Genomic DNA, 22,361 nt, shown 5'->3' on the forward strand with positions numbered 1-22,361 from the left:
ATGAAAAGTAGATCATCGCGATACACACCAAGTGCGTATGTAATAATAAAAATATTATTAAAAAATGAATTATAATTTATTCGTCAAACTAATATTAATTTAGGATGCGCGCGGTTCGACTTTCATCTTTAGAAATTGCATTAATATGAGCAAATACGTAGTTATGCCGCTGACGACCTAAACAAATACCTCCGTCAATCGATGAAAATTATCTGAAAATGTTGTCGATATATTGATAATGACTCACCGCAGTTATGAGTTGCGCATCCATCTTTATGCATTTTGACGAAAATTCGTTGGGCGATTGCAGCAGATGTAGCGAAAACATGTTCAACTCGGCGCGCAGCTCTTCGTTATCGGTGCGCAGTATGATATTGTGAACGATAATCCCGGTTTTTGACGCTTCATTTTTAGTTTCTTGACAAATCCAGATTAAAATCGTCAGTTTGAGGAAGTGATAAGTGACTGACGTTAGAAAATAATTGTACCATATTTGCTTTTCAAGATCGATGCTTTTTTTGCCTTGATTGAGCAGCAGAAAAAAGTACAAGCCAAACGTCGTTTCGGCGAATGTCATGATAACCGTGGCTATTACGGGCAATGCAAAGACCGAATTCAAAAGTCTCATTACGGTACAAACCTTGTGATGTTTTTGTTGAATTATTCTCAATTTAATCAGCTGTAAATGTTTCACCTGTAACGGTTTCATTACCGACTTGATTGGATCGAGATGGCCATAATTATTGCTGTATACTATACTTTCTAAATCGTTGTTAATGCGACTGAAGCATCTTTTTAATATCAATATATAGTTGCTGTATTGACTGTTACTCAAAAAAACTATAAGAGTTATTAATTCTCCATAAATTTTACCAAGCATTTGAGCAGGTATTTTTGAATACGTATTTGGCACTTGTCCAATGAGAAAGAAAAATCCTACTGCATCTTTCAAATAAATTATTATGGCCAATTGTTTCAGATCATTTTCGTTTAGCATCGATGAAACTTCAAGAAATTTCTTCAAAAATGTTAACATACTTTTGCTTTTGCAGCTCGTTGCTATCAAAATGAAAGTAGCCAAGGCAAAGTAAGAATCAAATTGTAAAAGCCCCTCGACAGTATCGAATTCTATGCCATTGGAAACGTGACATTGATACATTATTATGATATACAAAATTATTGAGCCAATAGAAATTAATAAAGAGTAAGCGAGATTAAACTTGGATATTGTGATCTGATCTTTTCGAATTTTATAGGGAAACATTCCATGGCATTTGTATAAAAAAAATAGAGGCTTTAATAATTCTTGAGAGCTTTTAACTTTTGGAAAGTTAAGATTCTTCAAAAAACTACTGTTCATGGTGAATTTTGATCAAGAACTTAACTTTATTTTCACTCTACAAATAGAAAGTATTCGATTAATTGATTTCATCGTTGATAAAAGCACATCAACTTTTCAATTTTATATTCAATATTCTTAATGCATCGAATGATGTTTTAACAGATACCGTAGCCTTGTCTATTACATTATAAATTTCCATTTATAATTTTAAAGATCATAAAGAGAATTCTCGAAAATTAAGGAATATTTCTTCCTCTTCTTCTACAAAAAAAATTGAAGATAATGAAGTGGGATAGTTATAAAAAAATTAGTAACTAAACATGTATTGAAAAAAACATTTGAATGAAAAAATATAAAAACAATAGATTGAATGCTTTTATAAAATTACATTACATACTTTGAGTTATAAAATATTGTGTATGTGTTGTTGATAGTAATTTATTGATTTGTCTTCAGAACTTCATAGTTTTAAAGAAAAATAAATTTTGAAATCATTATATCCATGTAATAAAAATCAATTTTCAAAATTAATTGTACCGACAAAGCTTTTAAAATGTAACATCATTCATTTTACTGGAATATTTTTATAGACCCTTAAAAAAAATTAATTAATTAAATTTAATTGTCTATTTATTTGAAAATTTACATGAATTATTACCCTTCTTGAGTAAAATAAACAACTTTTTAAAATTTTTTTTATAAATAATTTTTTAGTGACTTTGAAACGTACGTATTCTATACTCGGAAGGTTAAAGCAGCTTTTACGTGATGTTATTATAATTTTTCTTTCATTCAATACTTGAGTTTTTTAAAGAAAACCACAAAATGCACGGTTGCGAAAGTGACCGACCCGCTATCTAAAGCATAAACTAGTATTACAATAGGGCCAAATTCAAAGGAAGCGAAGTAACGGAGTGGGAATTGAAAAAAATATAATGTTATTAAGCTTGTATCAATTTTATTACATTTACCTTGTTCGTGATCTAAACTATACATTCACTTTATTTACATAGACACAAGATGACCAAAAATGCCAAGCTCATATCAGACTTGAAAATTATGCATTATGCCAAATATTAAATGATTAACAAAGGTAATGCTTTTGTTTTCAGCGGTCACAATTGATCACAATTTCGAAGTGGAACTTCTTTTAGCTCTTTGGGTAAAGGATTTGCCTATTCTCATAATCCATTTTTCTTGTTCTCATAGCATATCCTACTCATATTTGAACAAGTTATATGTTAGTTGCGTACGTACTGAACTGTTGCAACTGATATTTACAAACGTTATTTTTATGTTAAAATGTATATTGTCTAAAACTCAAATTCAAAATGGTGTATTAGCGATAATTATAATCTTGTAATCATGATGTGTCCTTAAAAAAGTTATACTTTATGGTATTTTATGTATCTCAAGCTATTACGCACGTTCAAATGCTTTGCGTATCAATTACAAATAGACGCGCATAGCCTTAAATGTATAAAAAAAAAACAAGAAAAAATTTTAGTAAAAATTAAAAAATATGTGTCTCAGAACATCGCACGGTATATTTTACTTTAGTATGCAAAAAATTGAAGCTCAATCACAACTTCATTTCCATCCTCATTTACATATTTCCTTCATTTCCAATTTTTTCCAAACTTCGAACAAAAAGTTTCATTACGTACGGATATTCTTAGATGCATACTACAATTTCAATTGTTACAAACGTGTTCTTTCATATAATAATTTTTATAAAAAAATTTTAATGATGAGCATTCATCTTTGGAGTATCGCTTGCACTTTGATAAAACTTTATGAAATCGTATTACATCAATTTTTTCATTTTTTTCTGCTCTTTTCACTTTAAATTCACCCAATAAATTATTCGTCACTTACACTGAATTCTAGAAAAATCTTAATGTTTTATGTGACTTATTTTCGAGTAATTCTGAAGTAACTAATATTGTCAGCTCGAAGTACCACTATCACTCAATTTCTAAAAAATCACAAGATGACTCGAGGCAAAATATGTTTCAATAACCCTTGACGATCTGTACTATTTTTAACTCGTGGTATCAGTATATGCAATTATACTAAGACATTTCAAACTATGAAATAATTAATAGATTTTTTTAATGAAGGAAGCACATATTTGGGGTTTTTTGGCATTACGTTGAGTCATTTCCAACGCTCCTTTTGCAACATATTATTGCTAAAAACATTTTCACAGTGTCGAAGCATTACATTGAATATAATTCCAATCAATGAGTATGACACTTCTTTCACTAGACAAATATAATATTGATTTTACAATAAAATAAAACATATTTAAATACAAACATTCAACAATATATATTTTAACGAATATAAGATTATACAATATTATTAAACTTATGTACTTTTATTCAGATAAATGCGTGAAATCCATGCGCAGTGTCGATAAAAATGTGCGTTTTTGTGTCAAATGCAATGTAAATTGACTACTATTCAATCATCGCTAACATGTATTAAAATTACTTAATACGATTTCAAGTTCACTGTTTTGAATATGTAATGAGGGTATTATTTTTAAATTAAAATTTTAGCTTTTTACGTGGTGCACAAATTATGTCCTCAGTTATAGGGTCTTTTTTTTATGTACAATTTTTTTCTCAAACATTAGCAGATATATACTTTCACTTTTGGTACAGTATAACTTGTCTAACGATATTAATATTGGTTATCTAAAATAATACTTGGATTGTGAAATGATTGTAAAATTATTTTTACGAATAATTTTTTTTTAAATGCACATACGCACGACGATGCTTCAAACGTGACATTATCTATTGATAAAAAATGTGTGTTTTTGGATATCTATTTTTAATGTTTTTCTTAAGTGCTTTCAGTCCAATATTTTATTCTAAAATAAAAAGGTGTGATGCTTTCAACTACATTCTACAATTGAAATAATCTCTTCAACACGTCTTTAAGTATTTTTTTTTTCATTCGTTCTTTTTTGCTAGTCCATGCTAACATTATATTGTTTTAAATTACTCTTCAAATATATTTAATTACATATAAAATCTCACAAGACTTCGGAGATCAAGTCAAATACGTGTACTATCAATTTCATTTTTTTTTTAATTTTCTCATTTAGTTTTTATAATCTAATATTTTATAGAAATTTCAATCTACTGCTTATTTTTTATACTTGATGCTTGCTACGAATTAGACGGAAGTCTCGGCGGAAGTGGTACCATTTACCTTGTGAGGACTAGTATCTTTTGATCGTATTAAATCAACCTGGAATGAAAAAGCGTTTCCTATTGACTAGTACATATGACAATGATTAAAATACTTCATGTTGACAATTGGCGAAGATGATGAAAATGTGATCTAATCAACTTTTGGTCTTCTAAATTTTCAATGACAATAATATATACCTTGGTAACATAGGTTTTTTTTTATACAATTTACTGAATTCTATTTCAAGATTAATGTCACATGAAATTTCGTGATCGAAAAATGGATTTTTTATGAAACTAGTGACTAGTTGCTAATTTGGTTGGTAATATATTACGGGTGTTTTGGTGCGTTTTAACATATACACTTAGTTGAAGCAACTACACACAATAGCGAAGCAACAATAATTTAATTCGCAAATAATAATATGTACAGTATGTAGCTCCAAAACGTACGTAAAATTTATTTTGAAGTATTTTAGACGAAACAAACATATCGTATTTTTGTTATACGTATCTGTAAGTATGGACGCATTTAAAATATAATAAACGATTGGCATCAAGTTAAGCTTTATTCGAAAAGACTTTAACGACGATTTAACAACTTTCCTTTTGTTTTATATCAACTCATATGTTAAATAAAAGGTTAACAAGGAATTTTGAATGGATTGAAAGTTAAGCGGATTAAACTGAATAACAAATGGATAAAAGAAATGAATTGTTTTAAACACAAAAATAATATGTTATCAATCATTGCAGTAAAAAAAGAAATTTTCATTTGGAAAAAGCTGTAAATAAAGCTACAACAATCATTAAAAGTAGCTGCCATGTGTTGTTTTTAAGCTTCCGCTCAGATTCGCGAAATTATTACTCACAGCCGTGTTAAATAACATAGGGTTTAGTCGCATGCCGGTGTATGGTGCTCTTGCCGTGTTATTGTAAATAATCTTGGTTGTTGTAGTTGTAGTAGTAGTTGTTGTTATAAGTAGTGATGGTGATTCTTAAAATTTAGAGTTGCTAACGTTTTTCACCTTGATCGATATTCCACCGTCCTCTTCTTCTTCTTCTGTCATTGTGGTAAGTCTTGTAGTCTCATCGGACGCAAGGGCTGCGTCTTTTTTCGAATGCTTCTTCTGCTTACCTACACTATAATTTGTTTTATTTACATTAATTTTTCGTACACTTTGTTAAAATAGTCTTTGCTTGCAATATCTCAATCGAACAACTCACTTGTTCATCTTTGGTTGCTTGGACTTGTCATTTTCCTCATTCACTTGTTGCCAAATTCCTGTTTTATTTACTTCTTCACTGATGTTAATGCTCGTAAGCGGTATTTTCATTATATTTCCATTGACCAAAGGAATCTGCAGGTTACCGGCAGAAGCAAATCCAAGCGATTCGTTGTGTTCCTAACAATGAAGCCAAGAAGTCATGACTGGTTAGATAAGTTCGTTCAATGTTGATGGAGAATGATTAATTTGAAGGCCATGCATTGTGAGACGAATAGGGCGAAATGCAAAGTAGTTCGATGCCAGTACAGATGAAGTACTCTACAAGGTAGGTGCATTGTCTTACTTAACATACCAATGATTGACGCTAGAAGGAGCATTGGTTGATTATCGCATTGACTAATCATCTTGCTCGGTGATGTTTTTTTTTTCAACTTCTGACAGGCTATTGTCATCAGTGACACAAGTGCAGTGATCGTAGGCTTATTTTTATGCCCAATAGAGATTTTATAAATACATGATTTCGATGAAGATTACTGAATGATTTTTTTTTATTCGAATGATTTCTGTCGAGTTTTTTTCTAACTATTTTTTGTGTTCTTAAGTGTCTGTGCGTGTTTGTGAGCGTAATTATAACAAAACTAAAACTCGTAGAAAAATTATCAGAAAAATAAGAAATGCGTACCTCAAAATATGACAGATCCAACAACAGTAGGTCATTTGGTAGTAGCAAGTTTATGTTCACAACTTGAGAAAAGCTTAGAGAAACGCACATATATGTTTCAATGGAACGATTTAGCTGACAAACTCAAATCAACTATTAGCAAATAATTCAAGCCTTCTGGTTGAAAATGTTGTTGTTATGGAAATGACTCGCATTTATCAAGCTCAATGATTCCATTGAATGCTTAATAAGGAAAAATGGTGCTACAAAATTTTAAAGGAACTGACATCGAAAATACAGTTGGGTGATAAACTTCACAGTGTATTTACATGACAAAAATAACACGAGCATGTAAAAATACTTGTGTATAAGTGTGTATATAATCTTGGTGAATGACACATCCATGTGTAATTATTTGCTCATTATGCACGACCCCATTCCCTCCGTTAAACACATTGCGTTCAAATCAACAAATTACAATTTTTCAGTAGAAAATGAAATATTGCGTTTTTAAAAAATTCTTAATCATGACAGTTTCGCGTTATAGTGGAAAAATGTATACCAACTAGCAAATTGTTTTTTTAATGTGCAATATAATTACTTTATCAAAATTTCTCTAGAATTACAATAAATCTGAAGTATAAAATTCTATAGCAACATCAAAATATGTTTCAAAAATATTAATTTCAAAAAGTTTAGTAAATTTCTACCTTAAAGCTGTTTTGTTAAAACGCGATACTGTCATACTTTATCCACCCACGAACAGAATAATTTTCAATTAGCACTTTTGTCTTTACTGATTATTTAGCTAGTTTAAAAATTTTACAAATCTTGTCTCGTGCGCTACGAAAATCATTCTCCTAGCAGAACTGAGTTAATAAATATAGTTTTATTAGCTCAAAAATATTTGTTGTTGGCACATTTTAAAGATGAACGTCTATGACAGCCAATGCTACATACTTCAAAGTCATTTACTATCATCATTTTTCAACAATTATTTCTAATACTGTTTAATATTTTTAAATTGAGTCTTTACTAGACATCAATATTATCTGGCATAGAATGTGTACTCAGACACTTGGAAAGTTAATATTACAAATCCATCGTTAGTATTTATTAATTATACACTCTCTTTCTTATTTTGAAAATTGTTTAATTAATTTCTTTTTTTATTGTGCTTTTTATGGTTGTTAACGTTCTCTTTTGTGTTTTATATATGAATATATATATTAATCTAAAGAAAATGTACACCAAAAATAGAATAATAATAGCAAAGAATTATAGTGAAAATTAACGGAAAAAATCGTTGTGCTAAAATTAAGTGTTCCCATCGTAAAGCGTTGCTTTATCGCATAGAGCTACTGTGACCACAGGGCATGGTTTAGGCCTGGGGTCACTACTCATATGCTATTTACAAATGATGGCTCTTAGTATTTTAGTCGCTGTGCTAACCTCGCCATTTTCCAATTGGCGAAGGTCGTCGGCGTGCTTTTTGTGGTATTCCGGCATCACATCGTCTAAAATTTTTAGATCTCGTTGCGTGAAAATTAAATCCAATGATTTTCTTATTCCAATCATGACTACCAGCTGAAAACAGTAATTAAAATTCGTGAGGACTCGCTTCATAACATAATTAAATTGCGATATTTTTTACGCACCATTAATGGGAAAAATATCGAGGTTACACTGAATGATTTGATGGTCCAAAGGCAGATGAGGCAGGCAAGTTGAATTGCAGTAAACAAATGAACTTTCCTAATTGGTACCTTGAATAGAAAATCATTTCGATCAATCGAAGGATAAAAATTGTCATATAATGGACATTACCTGCCGAAGGAACATGTAATCTGGTTGGTATTTTTGAGGCATGAATATAATGAGTATCCTATCGAAAAATTGTAATCCTTTCAAAGACGCGACTCCCATGTATAGGAACACACCGAATAGTACAGGCATCGGTATGTGCTTCAACATGGGAGTCAGCAGCACAGAACAACCAATCATTAAAAATATTAAAATGGCTGTGACTCTCTGTTCTCTAACTCCCAAGAACTGCGGTTTTTCTCCAGGAGCCGCACATTCAGATTCCAACTTCAAAGAATTCACGTGGTTAATCGAAAGTACTGTGGCTGCTACGAACCACGGTAATCCCATGAAGGAACATAGCTGAATGAGTAGAGCCAATACGAACAAATCCAAGTGATAACCACAACCCTTTTTTAATTTATTTTCTTTTCTATTCACAATAACTGCAGTAATCTGTTGATCCATAAAAACTAAAATAGTCCCCAACAACGCTGGTAAAACTGCTACAACAGCACTCCACCATGGATTATGATTGAACGGCATTATTATCCATCCACGTCCGTCAAGAGTAGGCTTGAACTCAGAAGGTACTTCCAATTTGGGTGTGTTGATACCAACGGAAGCATCGAGAGCCGTCATTGAAAAGATAGCAATGATAACAGCAAAATCACTAATAATTTGTCTAACCTGAAATAAGTGTATGAGAATGATTTCGACAATTTCTTGGGGATTTTAATTTAAATGAGTTTTAAACTTTAATTACCTTTGCGGGGAAGAAAAGAGCATTTTTGAAATCTTTTAAGTGAATTGAAATTAAAAATGTACCCGCGAAGAGAATAATTGACATTAGGAACACATCAGGTACGGGAGGTGGTGAAAAACAATTTTCTCCAATCACTGTGCCATTTGCAGCCTATAAAATTTCAAAAAACCTTAAGACAACAGTTTAAAGTATAGTTATTTTTCAAAAGTTTTTTATATACCTGACATGCGTATTTATCTAAAGATGCCCAATTGATATTTGAATATTGATTGTTCGTTGTCGAATAACTGCTGTTTAACGATGTGCCGGGAGGTCCACAGAAACAAGAGGAATTACCAAGATTTTGACCGGTACTAACAGGAAATTTCTTACGAATTGACATAACGTTTTCGATAGCCTGTAAATGATAATTTTTATTAAAACTATTTCATAAGCAATAATTTTTTATTTGTCATTTCCGGAGTTTCAGCTTACTTTATAAATAAAAATAAATGCTATCAATGTGGCAAAATTTTCTTCGGTAAATCTTGTAATGAAACAGACTAATGCACTTGCATCTACTGCTACAAGGACAATTAAAATGACAGCCATCCATGTTCCAATCCAAAATCGGAATGACATATAGTGCCAACCGCATTTTTGGCAGAATTCGTAGACTATCGATTCAAATACTAAAACAGGACCCGTAGATCCTAATATAGTCAATGGTTGACCCGAGAATAATGCATATCCTTCTCCACAAACAAAACCAGAAACTAGAGATTCCATGGCAGCCATATTTTTACCAGTTGCCTCACTAAGGAGGCCTCCAAATGTTATTATTGGAGAAAGACAGGCGAAGTAAAGAAAAATGAACGATGCAATGCATTGAAGAGAGCATGCGTCTTTAAAATCAGATAGATAGAACGGCTTTTTCCGTTTTATGTCGTTGACAAGACCGCCAAATAATTTACCGGTTCTAGATAATCCTGATTCTTCTCGAAGTTTTTGTTCATCTGCTTCTTCGTCTACCTCTTCTTTAATTTTTTCATCCTTTGGCCTTTTTCTTATTTCCTTAAATTTAAAAATAAAATTTTAATTTTCAGATCATGTAAAATAAGTTTAATATTCTTAATAAACTTTTGAACTCCGGTAAATAATAACGAAGTAGGGAACGAGCATTCTATAAGAAAACACTCTTTTTTATATACATTAGTGTCTATATGGTTGCAGCAAATATGAAACAATTTCATACTTTTTTTATTAAGATTTTTTTTATCAAGTTTTTGTATCTAAATGATATAAAATTACCAAGTAAAATAAAAGGAAGGCACAATATGAAAACGAAAATGAGTTGAATTTGTCATTATCATTCTTTGTTTTTAACTTAACCATTTAATGTTTTTTTTATCAGATAAACAAGATTCAAAGTTGTATTGAAAATTAATGCTCATACTCGGTTTAAATGTACACTATGTCGCAGAAAAGCCGCAGTGGCACGCTTTGCACCTATTTTATGCATACTCACTTGAGAAGGTATAGCAGCAGGTGGCTCTATCCTTATGGTAGGATCCCATTCTCCTGGCGGTAAAACGGTAACAGCGTCGAGGAACTCGTCGATTCCTGATAACAAATGAGTTTTATTTTTTGCTTTGTACGCTACTTCGTGGAAGACCTCATCAGACATGAGGGTGGCCATTGCACGGCCAATTTCGTGAAAACTTGCTATTCCACCCTGAAATATTGCAACATGTTAAATTAAGTGTTTCATTTCGAAAACATATAAAAATTAACATTTTATATACCATAGGTCCTAATAGTATAAATATGAATCTCGTCGGTACTGGAACTTCCGTTAAATCACCCATTATATTCGCTTGGCTGAGACGGATAAACGCTGATATAGATTTGTCGAGAAATTCTACTTCACCGACTAAAATATTACTAGCTTCTGCTCCTGGTGGAATTTTACGCATGAAATGAACATTGCCCTACAAAAAATAGGGTAAAAATCTCAGTACAATTTATTTCGACATCCGTAGATTGGTTGCAAATAATAAATAACTTACTTTATGGTTTGCATCACCATTTTCCAAAGCATTGGCACTATGGTTTCGGCTGATAGAAACTGAACTAGGACTTCTATCCATACCTGTTTGCGTCGGCTCTTGACCTAAAAAGGTGTAATTTTATTGACAACTGATGGATGTTAGTCATTGATACATACATTAAGTAATTTTACGAATATATATTTTTTAATTTGAATTTGAAACAAAAATGATCTAGTCACTGAGTATTGGCGCTATTTCTAACATGCAATGTACCTGTTTATTTTTAACCTATTGCTCTTACTCAATAATGCTTACTTGAAATGCGTAGCATACAATTTACTAATTTATTTTTAATAGCAAGTTGAAGCACGACATAAAAAATATAGCTTATTTTTAGATAAAAATTTTAATTTTTATGATAAGTAGTTATTACTCGTTTTGAATTAAATTTAAATTTTAATGTAATGGCAAAGTTGTTGTTAAGAAGCAATTTTTTGTCGTACTTCAAATTTTTAGGACATTAATCATTTGAAGCAATAATTTGACATCGAGGGTTTTCGGGTTGATGTAAGAATCTAAAATTCTTCTAAAAGGTTACGATAATGCCAATGTCTTTGCTAAATGATATAGGATAAGCTGTATTATTTCGAATCATCAAAATTACCAGGTATGGTTAGAAAGCGTCCGCTGGAATTAAGTGCAGCACCACCACCCTGACCTGCCGCAGTAGCAGCTATAGCTGGTGCTGAGTTCGACTCTTCCACTATAAAGCACCAAATTCATGACCGCTTATGATTCCTCTTTCAATTACACATTGCGTATACGTTCAATGATATTTTTTATGTTGTAATTCGGAATTTTATTGGTGAGAAAAAAAAACAAAATTTGATAAACTGAATTCAATTAAATTTTTGAAGACCGAGAAGAAAAGTTTCAATAATTTTGCATTAATTTTTTAATTTGAAATAGAAAATTAATGCAGAATTGTGAATTGAACGAAATTTAATTTAGTACCATTTTTATGCAGATACATCAAGATAATAAAAACAGCGAATATAGAAGAATAATATAATTTAAAATTAATAAAAGAAATTCCATATAAAATTATTCGTAATGTGTGTAATGTGAATGTGCTTTGCTCATTATGATCAACCCGCTCATAAAAAAATTGAAAAGCGTATTTTCTATTGAAATGGTGAAAAAAATAACGAAAATTATGATATATTATACATTCGGTGAAGAATTTTAAATCAAAAATCGAAAGGGTGGTGATTATTATCTAAAATATGTAGTTGTAGAAAAAGTAAATATTTACCAATGCCTCATAATATTATTTATCATGAAAAAGTATCAATTAAAAATCAACGATTATCGTGGTAAAATTACTATAATAATTGGCCTTTGACGTGAAATACCATAAAGAGATAAAAAATAGATAGAAACACAGAAAAATATTTGGAAATTCTTGAACATTAATCCTAACCTTTCAACGGACACATTGCGAACCACGTTGTGAAACCGACCACGATGGGAGGCCCAATATCATCTATCAAATAAGGTATTGCATGTGCATTACTTTTTTTATATCACAGAATTATCTTTTGAATATTCTTAGATAATTTCTTAAATAATAACCATTTTCAATGCTGGTGGGATATTATTCACAATGGAGAGTGGCGATGGAATTTTCGAAATCAATTGATGATATTAATATTTCAAGCTTACATCTATCACCGCTGCTTTAAGCACTCAAAACTAGCTTACACTTGGCTTACATTGGAATTGGGCGCATATTATAATATTTGTTAAATTTTTCAAATGAAGGAATGAAGCCTAAGCAATACAAAATAAAGCTTGTGTCCTAAATGCTGGCAATGCAGACACTTTTATGATTGAAAACCGATCAATGCTGGATTTTAGTTTAAGACTCGGAAGCCTAGAAAAGCAACAGTAGCCTTGAGGGACACCTTTTGATTAACAAGTGGCCTGATTTATACCTGGAACCAATAGGTAAGGGCCTTTAAGATCTTTCGCCTCTTTGGATAGCAAAGCTGTATTCGAATTGGGACAGCTAGTACTCCGAGGGACGGCTGGCATATAAGCGTCACCGTTATTTGTTTGTCGCTCCTGGAAATCTGTTGTCAACAAGGATTGTATACCACATGCGAAACCACAATCTGAAAGTTTTTGGGAATCGTTTGCGTGTTAGGGTAAGTGTCGTGAGTTATTTTTGTATTAAAAGAAAAAATAAATCCTGCCATCGTCGTGAGACGATGGGCTTGAACCAAAACATACGAAAAACAACCAATTAAAAATTAATAAATCATAAAATTATAATCAAATCAAAGAGTAAAACAAAACTAAAATACAAATAAAAGTTAAATAATAAAAAAAAATCAAATTAATAGTGTGTTACTCCTTGTAAGGTTTGTTCCTGAGATGCAATCTCTTGGCCTGCGTGTTGAAAAATTTCGTTTGAGGTTGAGTGTCGATTGGTTCAGTTGGCAAGGCATAATTTGTTTTGTTAGGATTTAGAAGTTTTAATACGTAGAAAATCATAATTTTTAAAGCTAGACCCAGGATCATACTTACTTTTCGATGACGAATGATTGCGCCCGATTTCAGCGAGAGATCGTATTATCGGCAATCTTGACATGTTGTGCTCTTTTTTTCTTTCAAATTGATGTCGATGTCTGACCAAGAGAATTTCGCGCACCTGTCAAACGAACCCATGTATTTAAATCTGTTGTCGGTGAATTTTGAGTTCTCTAACTCACTTGATCCTTCACGTCGATCGACAAGTCATTTTTGCTGACCATGTTGTCGAGAACTAGATCCGTTATTTGTTCCAAGCCACTGGCCTCCATATCGAGTATGACTGTTCCGTTGAGTAGTAGACTTCTCAATTCGAAAAGCGAGTGCAAAGATAGCGTTGCTACGTGAGGTTTGCTCCATCGATTTCCACCTTCTTCCACGTCCTCCTCAAACTTGATCCATCTACGAAGTAAATCGAGCGTAAGAATACCTATAGCATTTGATTAACTCTTAAAACTATCCGCGTGTCATTGCAGCACACGTCCACAACAACAAAATGTTTCGATCGATCGGAATTTTTAATTAAAGCTCTACGCGTCGTTACATAAATCACGAATAAACGTTGACGGCTAAGAATCTAAAAAGAAAATATCACCTGGCCGTTTCTTTCCACTCCAACTCGTCGCCATCCCGGCAGAGTTCCTCCATCTCGGAGAAAAGTGGATGTGACTCGTGGGCATCGTCGCCAACTTCTTCTCCCAGAATGAATTGCACCCTTTGTGCAGGTGGTGTGACTGGAAATAAGAAATTCAGATTCAGCGCGTTAATTCCATCAAAAAGTTTCACAATTATCGTATCTCAAACAGAAGCATTTGATGCACGGAACATTGACTACGCATATAGAATTCTATCGACATACATTTGATGAAAACTTTTACAAAGTAGCGACCGTAAGTGTGGTGATCAAGTATGATCACAGAATGTAATTATTCATAAAAATGAATTTTTTTTTATTTATTATGAAAGCACTATATCTATCCGTGATTGAAAATATTAAGTTCAAAAGAATGGCTTGATGAGTAAATGAGTGAATAAATTACAAATGGACTCGATGCCATGAAATGCTTTTCTAAAATTTGCTGCCAATAAGAAATAAGCGATGAGATGAATGATCATGAATAATCTAATAGCGTGAAGTGTACAAAGTACGTTTGTAATTAAAGAGCGATAATGATTGAGTAATAATAGCGAGGAAAAAGATGATGAGAGTGAGAAAAATTTCATAATGCGAAAATTTATGATGACTCGAAAAGAAGAGAATATGAGATGAATTTGTGACTAACGCACTAACGACTTACGAGCTCGATGTATGAATTTGAAGATGATGATGAAGTTGCAGTGAAAGAGTCGAAGAATAATACATGCCAAGAATGAAATTTTGCACGACCGTAAAGTGCGAGAAACGCGTGTGAAATTCGCGCACATAATTCAAACTACTTTATGGATTTAGTCCACCTACAAATATACAACTGTGACACATACACAACAGACAGCGGCAAAATATATATAGTACATTGAACGAGTCGTGCATTAATTAAAAATATATATAGGATAGTAGGTAAATATATAACGACATCAGGCAGTAGCTGAGACTGGAAAGCTATAGCTTACATATCAACTCGCCGTCGGAATCGCAGATACTAGCGAGTCGACCCCTGCGTGCCATCAGTAATTGTCCTGCAATATCGAGCACGCATAATTCACAGTCGCAGGGGTGGCTTACTCGTTCGCCCAACGCTCGGCGGCAGCTCATCGGATCACGAGCACCACCACCACCACCAACACCGACGAGTGTAGTGGACGAGTGTGTTTGTGTTTGTAAGCAGACAACGAGATATACACAGAGAGGAAGAGCGAGAGAGACGGAATAATTGCGACTCGCGACGATCCGCGAGCTCTCGTTGCACTAATGCCTGGCGCTCGCCGCTGCTAGGCTTTATCGCGTACCAGCCGAGGGGACCTCGCGCGCGCATTATACACGACAATTGCAAAATTGCCGGATTTTCGTGGGCTAATGCACTCGGATACGTGTTACAGCGGAGATTAGGCAGATGTGTGCAGAGCAGCCCTATGCGCGGCGCACATTTTTAGCCTCGATCCCTTGGAAAAACGACGTCGTCGGGACTCGAGTCTTTTTCGCGTCCAAGTTACGCAAGTTGTTATTTTCCAGCCGAGCTTGTACCGCCGCACTGAGTCAGCGGCTCCGCTCACGATGTATAATGATTTTTTTTTCCCTCATCTTATTGGATTTTTCGACTTGCCGAGCTTGCAAACGTGTATTTGCACTCGCACATACACACATACGTACATTTATGCAACCCGAGAAGCGAACACTGTATATATACGAACAGCAGAAACGAAGTTAATTGCTCGACGTTGACCCTTGACCTCGCGCTGATCCGAGAGGCATTTACATCCAGGTTTATCAGCATAACGAAGCCGCGCGAATTTCGCGCGGACTTGATATTGTTAAACGCCGAGCGATGATCTTATTTTAGGCGCTGGCTACGTGCACCTCGCGCTGAAATATATATGAGACGCACCGCGAGAGTGAGCACAAGTGCGCTCGTCGTTTAGAGAATATGAAAAAAAAAAAATAACGTCAGGGGAATAACCGCTTGCAACTGAGACACTCGTCTAAAAAAACTATGTGTATTACAAGTTTGTGTGTGTGTGCACTCAAGCGGCTTGGCACGAGGCCATAATGCTTCTTCTTATTTGCATACGTGTGAGTCAAAGAATGCCGATTAAAAACAAATCTCTCGCTAATGTTCTAGCTTGATGAATCTCTCTCTCTACGCTGATTTTCGGGTTGCAAGAAATATGATTTATTATCGGTATGTATCTCACGCGTGTATAAAACCCAGATAGCCATTAATATGGAGCACACGTGGGAATGTATACGTTTGGTGCGATACTTACTGGGTCTGTCGATGTCGGGCTCCTCTTTGCCGGCGGAACCGTTGCTGCCCCGGGAGTGGTGATGCTTGTGGTGTCGACGGTGTCGTCGCTCGCCCGGAAGATGAACACCCACGAAGACCGTGTGCGCTCGGTGACCTACAAATTTGCCCGCGTTTATTGTTGTGAAAGCTCTGCGCCGCCGCTGCGGCCTAGCTAATACATTATCGTAATATCGTATGTGTACGCGGCCCAAGTTAATGCGGAAGCTGTGTGCGGCCGCTGTGCGACGACGACGTCGAACTATGTTATAGCTTTTTTAGATTGCTATCAATCTTCGGCCCCGCGTGATTTGGTTATTTTTTTTTTTATTATTATCTATCTCGTACGAGCTCTCTCTCTCTGCTGTATAACCCACATCCGTGATAATTATACATTTTTCGATGGAAAAATTATGTTTCGCAACCTGTCCAATTAGGAAATATTATCAAACGAATTCTCATTTACTTTCATCTCTCTCTCTCGTTCCCTCTATCTGCATCGGAGATCGTGAAAATAAATTGCAAGCGCGCAGCGGCATAAACTCTGCGATTGAAAATCCACCCGATAATTAGCTAGGAAATTTTCCAGTGATCAAAACTAAACTCGCTTTTAAACTTGTCCGTGGGATTGATACTTGACAAGCTGACTCGAGAGCAGCAGCAGCAGCAGCAGCAGCAGCTAGAGCTCGTTGAGAAAAATGCTGCATTGTGTTGTTGCGTGTGCGCGCGCGAAAAAATTGTTGCCAGCTCGTGACCTCGCGCGACATCAACGAGCCTCTGCGCGCACGACGATCAAACGAAAAGCTCAGCCATCAGAAATTGCTATATTTATCTCTCTCTCTCTCATTCTGTGTTCAGCAGCGATAGAAAATAAATCAATGCATTATGACGCGGCGGCGGCGCGGGCATACTCCTTACCTTAGCGAAATCGATTTAAACGACTCTTTATATTTTCCCACTCAATGAGCTTTCAGCTCGCGCGCGTGAACAGCAGCAGCAGCGATGCATTCAAGGGCTGCTCTCCGCGAGCCTCAGTCTATATCTCTGCCGCTCGTACGCGCGTGTACGTGCACGCCGACATTGATTGTACTCTATAACGCGACAGCTACACAGCCGCACACATACATGCACACATCGCACACACGTGTGCGATCGTTGAGTAATTAGGTGAACCTAGCTGCACGTATATAACGTGTAGGGGCATATGTACGCACGCACGCTGTGACGCCTCTCGCTTTGTGTAATGATTTTCGAAGCACTTCTTTCTTTTTTGCAAGCCGTAAGCCGGATTCGTTACTGACCTATAAAGGCAATCAACGCGTGCTTTTTTGTTACCGCCGCCGCCGCTGCGCGCCTAGCTCTCTGTGTGAGCTTTTTTCCCTATTCATAAACGCGATATCAAGTTTAATCGCTTCCCCCGGTGCACGGATAAAAGTTACATGGCTCAATCACGATTCGGATTAATTTTTTAAAATACATCTGTCGATTGTTTCATTAGAGCCGTTACAAGTTGCGATGTTCAAACGGACATTTCATTTGTTTTTTTTTGTAATTTTTTTTTTCGATATTAATCGATGAATCCAATCGGTGCTCGATCCCGGGGATATCAAAGATTTTCATCGAGGAAAATTGAAATCGAGCCGGCTTTTTTACGCTTGCGCTTGTACACACACCTTCAAAGTCGCTCTCTGTGTAGGACTGATGAGTGATTCGAGCCCCCGGATCTTTAGGGGCTTCATCGTCGCCCGTGCCGCCGCCGCCGGTGGTGGTGTTAGCTGCTTGGCCGCCACCGCCGCTCGTCGGCTGATGGCCACCGCCACCAGCAGATCCTCCACCCGACTGCATCCACGGTCTGCAAAAAGGAGAAAAGAAAAAAAAATTTATTCTCATATACTTTCCTTCCGTATTCGAGATTCCATTTAAAATTGAAATTCCTTATTTATTCTAGCAGCTCTCGTTTATTTATTCTGCATGTATTTTTTGTTTTGTCGCGCCTCTCACGCGATTTCCTTGGAAATGATTTAAGCTTGCCTTAGTGCCACGGTCGGTGCAACGATACCTAGTCACGCGATCTTTCTTCTCTCTCTCTCTCTCTTTTTTTTTTATCTCGTCCGTAACAATCCTGTCCTTTGTACTGCTGTTTTGTGCGCGAGCAAAATTTGTCGCGTTTCGTTATAGCTGCTTTACATGCCATTCCTAATTACGAGTCGCTAGTGCTCTTCGTGCATACGGAGAGTGACTTTTTTTACACTTGATTAAATTTAATTATGCTCGTTTTAGTCTACGCGCGCGCGCACCTTCTTGTGTCAGTCAAGTAGGCAATTTTAATCATGTTTCACGATTCTCATCTCTGTCTCTCTCTCTCTTGGAATTGACCAATTTTTCGCGCCGGCTAACAAAGTAAGTGCAGCACGTATATGACTTAATGAAGACATGCCGTCGTTTTTGTCTCTGTATAAAACGCGCCGGACACTTTACAAACAACGTATACGGTTACCCCCACGTTCGGATTTTCCTTTTGTCCGGCGCACGGCGTTTTAATAATAATAAATTGCCGGACGCGCCTGATCGTGGCCTGTTTTACAGCAATGCCAAGCTGCGTGACATAGGCGCGCCACGCGTGCAATTGTACCAAATTTTTCATCTTGCCTTCGGTCGCGCGATACGGCCCCGGCGAGGGGAACTTTAATGGGGTAGGTCGAACGAGATCGGCTTTCACGCCAGTGCGTTGTGTGCGCGTGCGAGGGATCGATTCGCAAAGTAATAAACCGAAGGCCTCGTCGTGGCTCTATAGGTGCGCTTTTGTAAGCGAGAAAAATGAGAACTCATAATCTGCGCGTTACGTTTTAATCCTGAGATTTGTCGCTTGGCCGCCGCTCGATTGCTATTATATATACGACTGCGCAAAGCGAATTGACTAATTTTGCGAAATAAGCCGCGTCTGCGATCCCGGTTAACGATAATAATAACGTCCAACCAAGTCTCTCTCTCTCTCGCGTCGCAGGGAAAAATTCAATTTTTCTCATCTCTGCACCTACGAAATTATTTATCGAGTTGACTAATAGAAATGTTTATTCGCTACGTCGTATATATCGCGCAAACGAGCAGTTATATACTCTTTTGGGTTGATAATATTTGCCCAGAACAAACACAGATGGTATGTGTACGCGTTCTCGGCGCGCGTATATGGATACTTGATGAAGAAACTCGCCTATGCGCGCTCACGTGAAGTCGGCATTAATTTTTCAGCGCTAAAAGCATTATGATTCCTGGGCAATTCGTAGTCTAGGCGAGGGTGTGTGTTTTCGCGCGAGCAAAGTTAATCCTTTGGACCAACACGATATGCAAATCAGTGCGCGCCGTGTAAGAGCTGCAGCGGCAACTGGTGCACAAAGCCGGTTGCCCAAAATTTTCATCGAAAAATAATAAATAAGCCAGCCCTAGATCGTTCGAAGATTAGATTCCAAAAATAATTTTCAGCTCTATTTGTGTGGAATAGAGCCGACGACCAACAAAACAACTCCTATGACGCACTTTGTATTTGGGATGAAAATTGATCGAATATACCGAGCAAATACAATATAACGCGCAATTTTATCGAAAATTAAATCCCCTCGATTCTTTCGATATTTATACGTTTATTGACACGCGTTTAATTTTCATAAATACATATGGTCAAAACGTGTTCTTACACAAATTCGCGAACGATCCCGTATACGTTTATTGATGAAACGCAATCACCTGCAGGTAAGTAAACAGAAGTCGCATCAGCTGCAGCAGCAGCTTATAAACTAACGTGTCGCGTGCACTCGCGTACACTATCAAAACAAGCCTGCAGTGTACATCTGTTTTTGCCGCGTATATTTCTGCATCGAAAATTAAACGCTTTTATTACGCTATAACACGCACCTCCTCTAATATGCATGCGATCGTGAAAGTCGCTTTGCGAAGCATCTCCTTATGCGTGCAGTCGTCTTCTAAACGTGCTTACATGAAAATTACGCGTATTTACGAGGCTGCAAGGTCAGCTACTTATCCATACACTCGCCGAGTATTGTTATTTTTTCATAGTATCTCTAGCAGCGCGGCAGCGGCAGCTGGAATGATTTTTTACGAGTTTCAGCCCCCACGCGCGCGCGCGACGTTTATTCAAATTTTCATCGTCTAAATAAACTTGGCTATGTCTCGGTGAGCTCGTAGCAAAATTTTGCGACGATGTATGTAACCCAAAACATGTTTATGCGAATGAAAAAAAAAAAATTATTCCCGCTCCTCGACAAACGAGCGATACATTGAATAACAATGTAGCAAATGAGCTTATTAACGTCGCGCACAATGCATATGTAAACGCGATACGCGTGTGCCACACGAGCTGCACTCATCGCGGACGAAGACACCGCTTATTACCCATTTCAGACCGCGTCGTTTGAAAGATTATCGCAATTAGGAAATTTTTTGAAAAAAAAAGAGAAAAAAATTTAGACTCTATACTTGCCGGTTGCGTAATTTGCGCGTTAAGCGAAGTCGAGGTAACAGTTAATTAAATTAAGAAATCCGCAACGAATTATAATTATCAGGTAGTAGATAAAAATTTAATCTCGCGTGTCTATTTATTTTACAGAAATAACTTTGAAATGATTATACTACTGCAAGTCTTCACCACTAGGTGGCGAGTACCTTTTTCTGTAAATCTGCAAGTGGTAAAGTGAAAATGATTGTATAAGTCGATGAGTGTATGATTGACTCCCTATGTAATATATTAAGCCAAGTTGATCCATGATTTAAGATGGACCAAAAACTGCCCATAAAATGTTTAGCATTTCTACAAGGGGCTCCGTATTTTCAATATCAACTTCTCCTAATCGGTAAATATCGTATAAGTGTTTATTGGAATACGTTGAGTTCGTAATATGCATCGGAGAGTATCAGGTAAAGGCTCGAAAGCAGCAAAATATAATCGCGTTTTCAGTCATTGAACCAATGCATAAATAAGTTGCTATATGTATGTATATCTCCTTATAGTTGGCACTCAAATGCTTTCTCTGTGTCCCGGGGGCAATTATGAAATTGGCCGCTTGCGCGCGTGCGCAAATAGCATCCGTCATTAAAATGCAATTGACGATCCGTCGAGTTGCGTTCGATGATCGCTCTTAATAAGTTCCGCGTATGATACTAGCTTTTTTTTCGTCTGTTTTCGTCGACGCTACAATACGCACACACACACTCTCGTAGATCGAATTTTTCGTATACGAGCGAGTGTGACGTTACATATACATCGTCGAATGTCAAGTTCGCGGCGCTGTTACGACGATTACACAATTGGATAACTATTAGGCCGCGCGACGATCATTGCGATGCGATCGTGCGTGCTCATATGTGTCTATAGGCGTATTAAATTCGCCACGTATCCGCGAGCTCGCGCGAGCTTTTCATTGCCATTGTCTGTTTCGCGCACGCGTGTCCATATAATGCAGAGTACTATGCATCATTATTGTACGTATACGTATAAACGCGACACTCGGGCTCGGCGATATTAAGCGTGTTTGTTTATAAACGCACCCGACACACACACACATGCGTGTGATGCCACTCCGTATGTGAATGTGCACTTGGTGCACGCGTCGCGACTACTTGGAGTGCCTGTGTGACCGAGGAGAGCTCGCCCAAGCACGTGCTCGATCGTATTCTACACATAGTAGTGTGTACACGCGAGCTATATATCGGCGCTTTATTATAACACAAAAGCTAGCGCGAGAAACCGTAACTGCAACTGCACAATAATACGTG

At 36.2% G+C, this 22,361-nt stretch overlaps 2 protein-coding genes across 12 annotated transcripts in view; both read right to left on the minus strand.

Moving 5' to 3' along the window:
• Positions 1 to 99: 99 nt before the first annotated feature.
• On the minus strand, positions 100 to 1,360 carry LOC106658544. The gene is made up of 2 exons (XM_014380548.1): positions 248 to 1,360; positions 100 to 177 (listed from the first exon to the last, which is right to left on the minus strand). Exons 1-2 carry the CDS (start codon positions 1,358 to 1,360, stop codon positions 100 to 102), a joined length of 1,191 nt encoding a protein of 396 aa, XP_014236034.1.
• Positions 1,361 to 2,286: 926 nt separating this feature from the next.
• Positions 2,287 to 22,361, minus strand: part of LOC106658987 (electroneutral sodium bicarbonate exchanger 1) — a 33,591-nt gene continuing 13,516 nt past the window's right edge. For 2 of the 11 annotated variants that reach the window (XM_014381227.2, XM_014381226.2), the window contains 20 exons: positions 18,248 to 18,426; positions 16,558 to 16,692; positions 15,247 to 15,312; positions 14,231 to 14,369; positions 13,818 to 14,037; positions 13,633 to 13,756; positions 13,038 to 13,217; positions 11,705 to 11,803; positions 11,059 to 11,162; positions 10,795 to 10,980; positions 10,518 to 10,724; positions 9,485 to 10,063; positions 9,231 to 9,407; positions 9,011 to 9,160; positions 8,269 to 8,934; positions 8,100 to 8,207; positions 7,894 to 8,028; positions 5,779 to 5,957; positions 5,580 to 5,694; positions 2,287 to 4,609 (listed from right to left, as the gene is read on the minus strand). In XM_014381227.2, coding sequence (XP_014236713.1) covers positions 4,535 to 4,609; positions 5,580 to 5,694; positions 5,779 to 5,957; positions 7,894 to 8,028; positions 8,100 to 8,207; positions 8,269 to 8,934; positions 9,011 to 9,160; positions 9,231 to 9,407; positions 9,485 to 10,063; positions 10,518 to 10,724; positions 10,795 to 10,980; positions 11,059 to 11,162; positions 11,705 to 11,803; positions 13,038 to 13,217; positions 13,633 to 13,756; positions 13,818 to 14,037; positions 14,231 to 14,369; positions 15,247 to 15,312; positions 16,558 to 16,692; positions 18,248 to 18,419 — 3,816 coding nt within the window. In that variant the 5' untranslated portion in view covers positions 18,420 to 18,426 and the 3' untranslated portion in view covers positions 2,287 to 4,534. Of the gene's footprint in view, positions 4,610 to 5,423; positions 5,695 to 5,778; positions 5,958 to 7,893; positions 8,029 to 8,099; positions 8,208 to 8,268; positions 8,935 to 9,010; positions 9,161 to 9,230; positions 9,408 to 9,484; positions 10,064 to 10,517; positions 10,725 to 10,794; positions 10,981 to 11,058; positions 11,163 to 11,704; positions 11,804 to 12,523; positions 12,587 to 13,037; positions 13,218 to 13,632; positions 13,757 to 13,817; positions 14,038 to 14,230; positions 14,370 to 15,246; positions 15,313 to 16,557; positions 16,693 to 18,247; positions 18,427 to 22,361 lie in introns of all 11 variants that reach the window. The other 9 variants (XM_023461478.1, XM_014381230.2, XM_023461477.1 and 6 more) reach the window with 9 other exon arrangements.

The sequence above is a fragment of the Trichogramma pretiosum genome, unplaced genomic scaffold, assembly GCF_000599845.2.
Source record: "Trichogramma pretiosum strain Unisexual culture from Peru unplaced genomic scaffold, Tpre_2.0 scaffold2, whole genome shotgun sequence".
Taxonomy (NCBI): domain Eukaryota; kingdom Metazoa; phylum Arthropoda; class Insecta; order Hymenoptera; family Trichogrammatidae; genus Trichogramma; species Trichogramma pretiosum.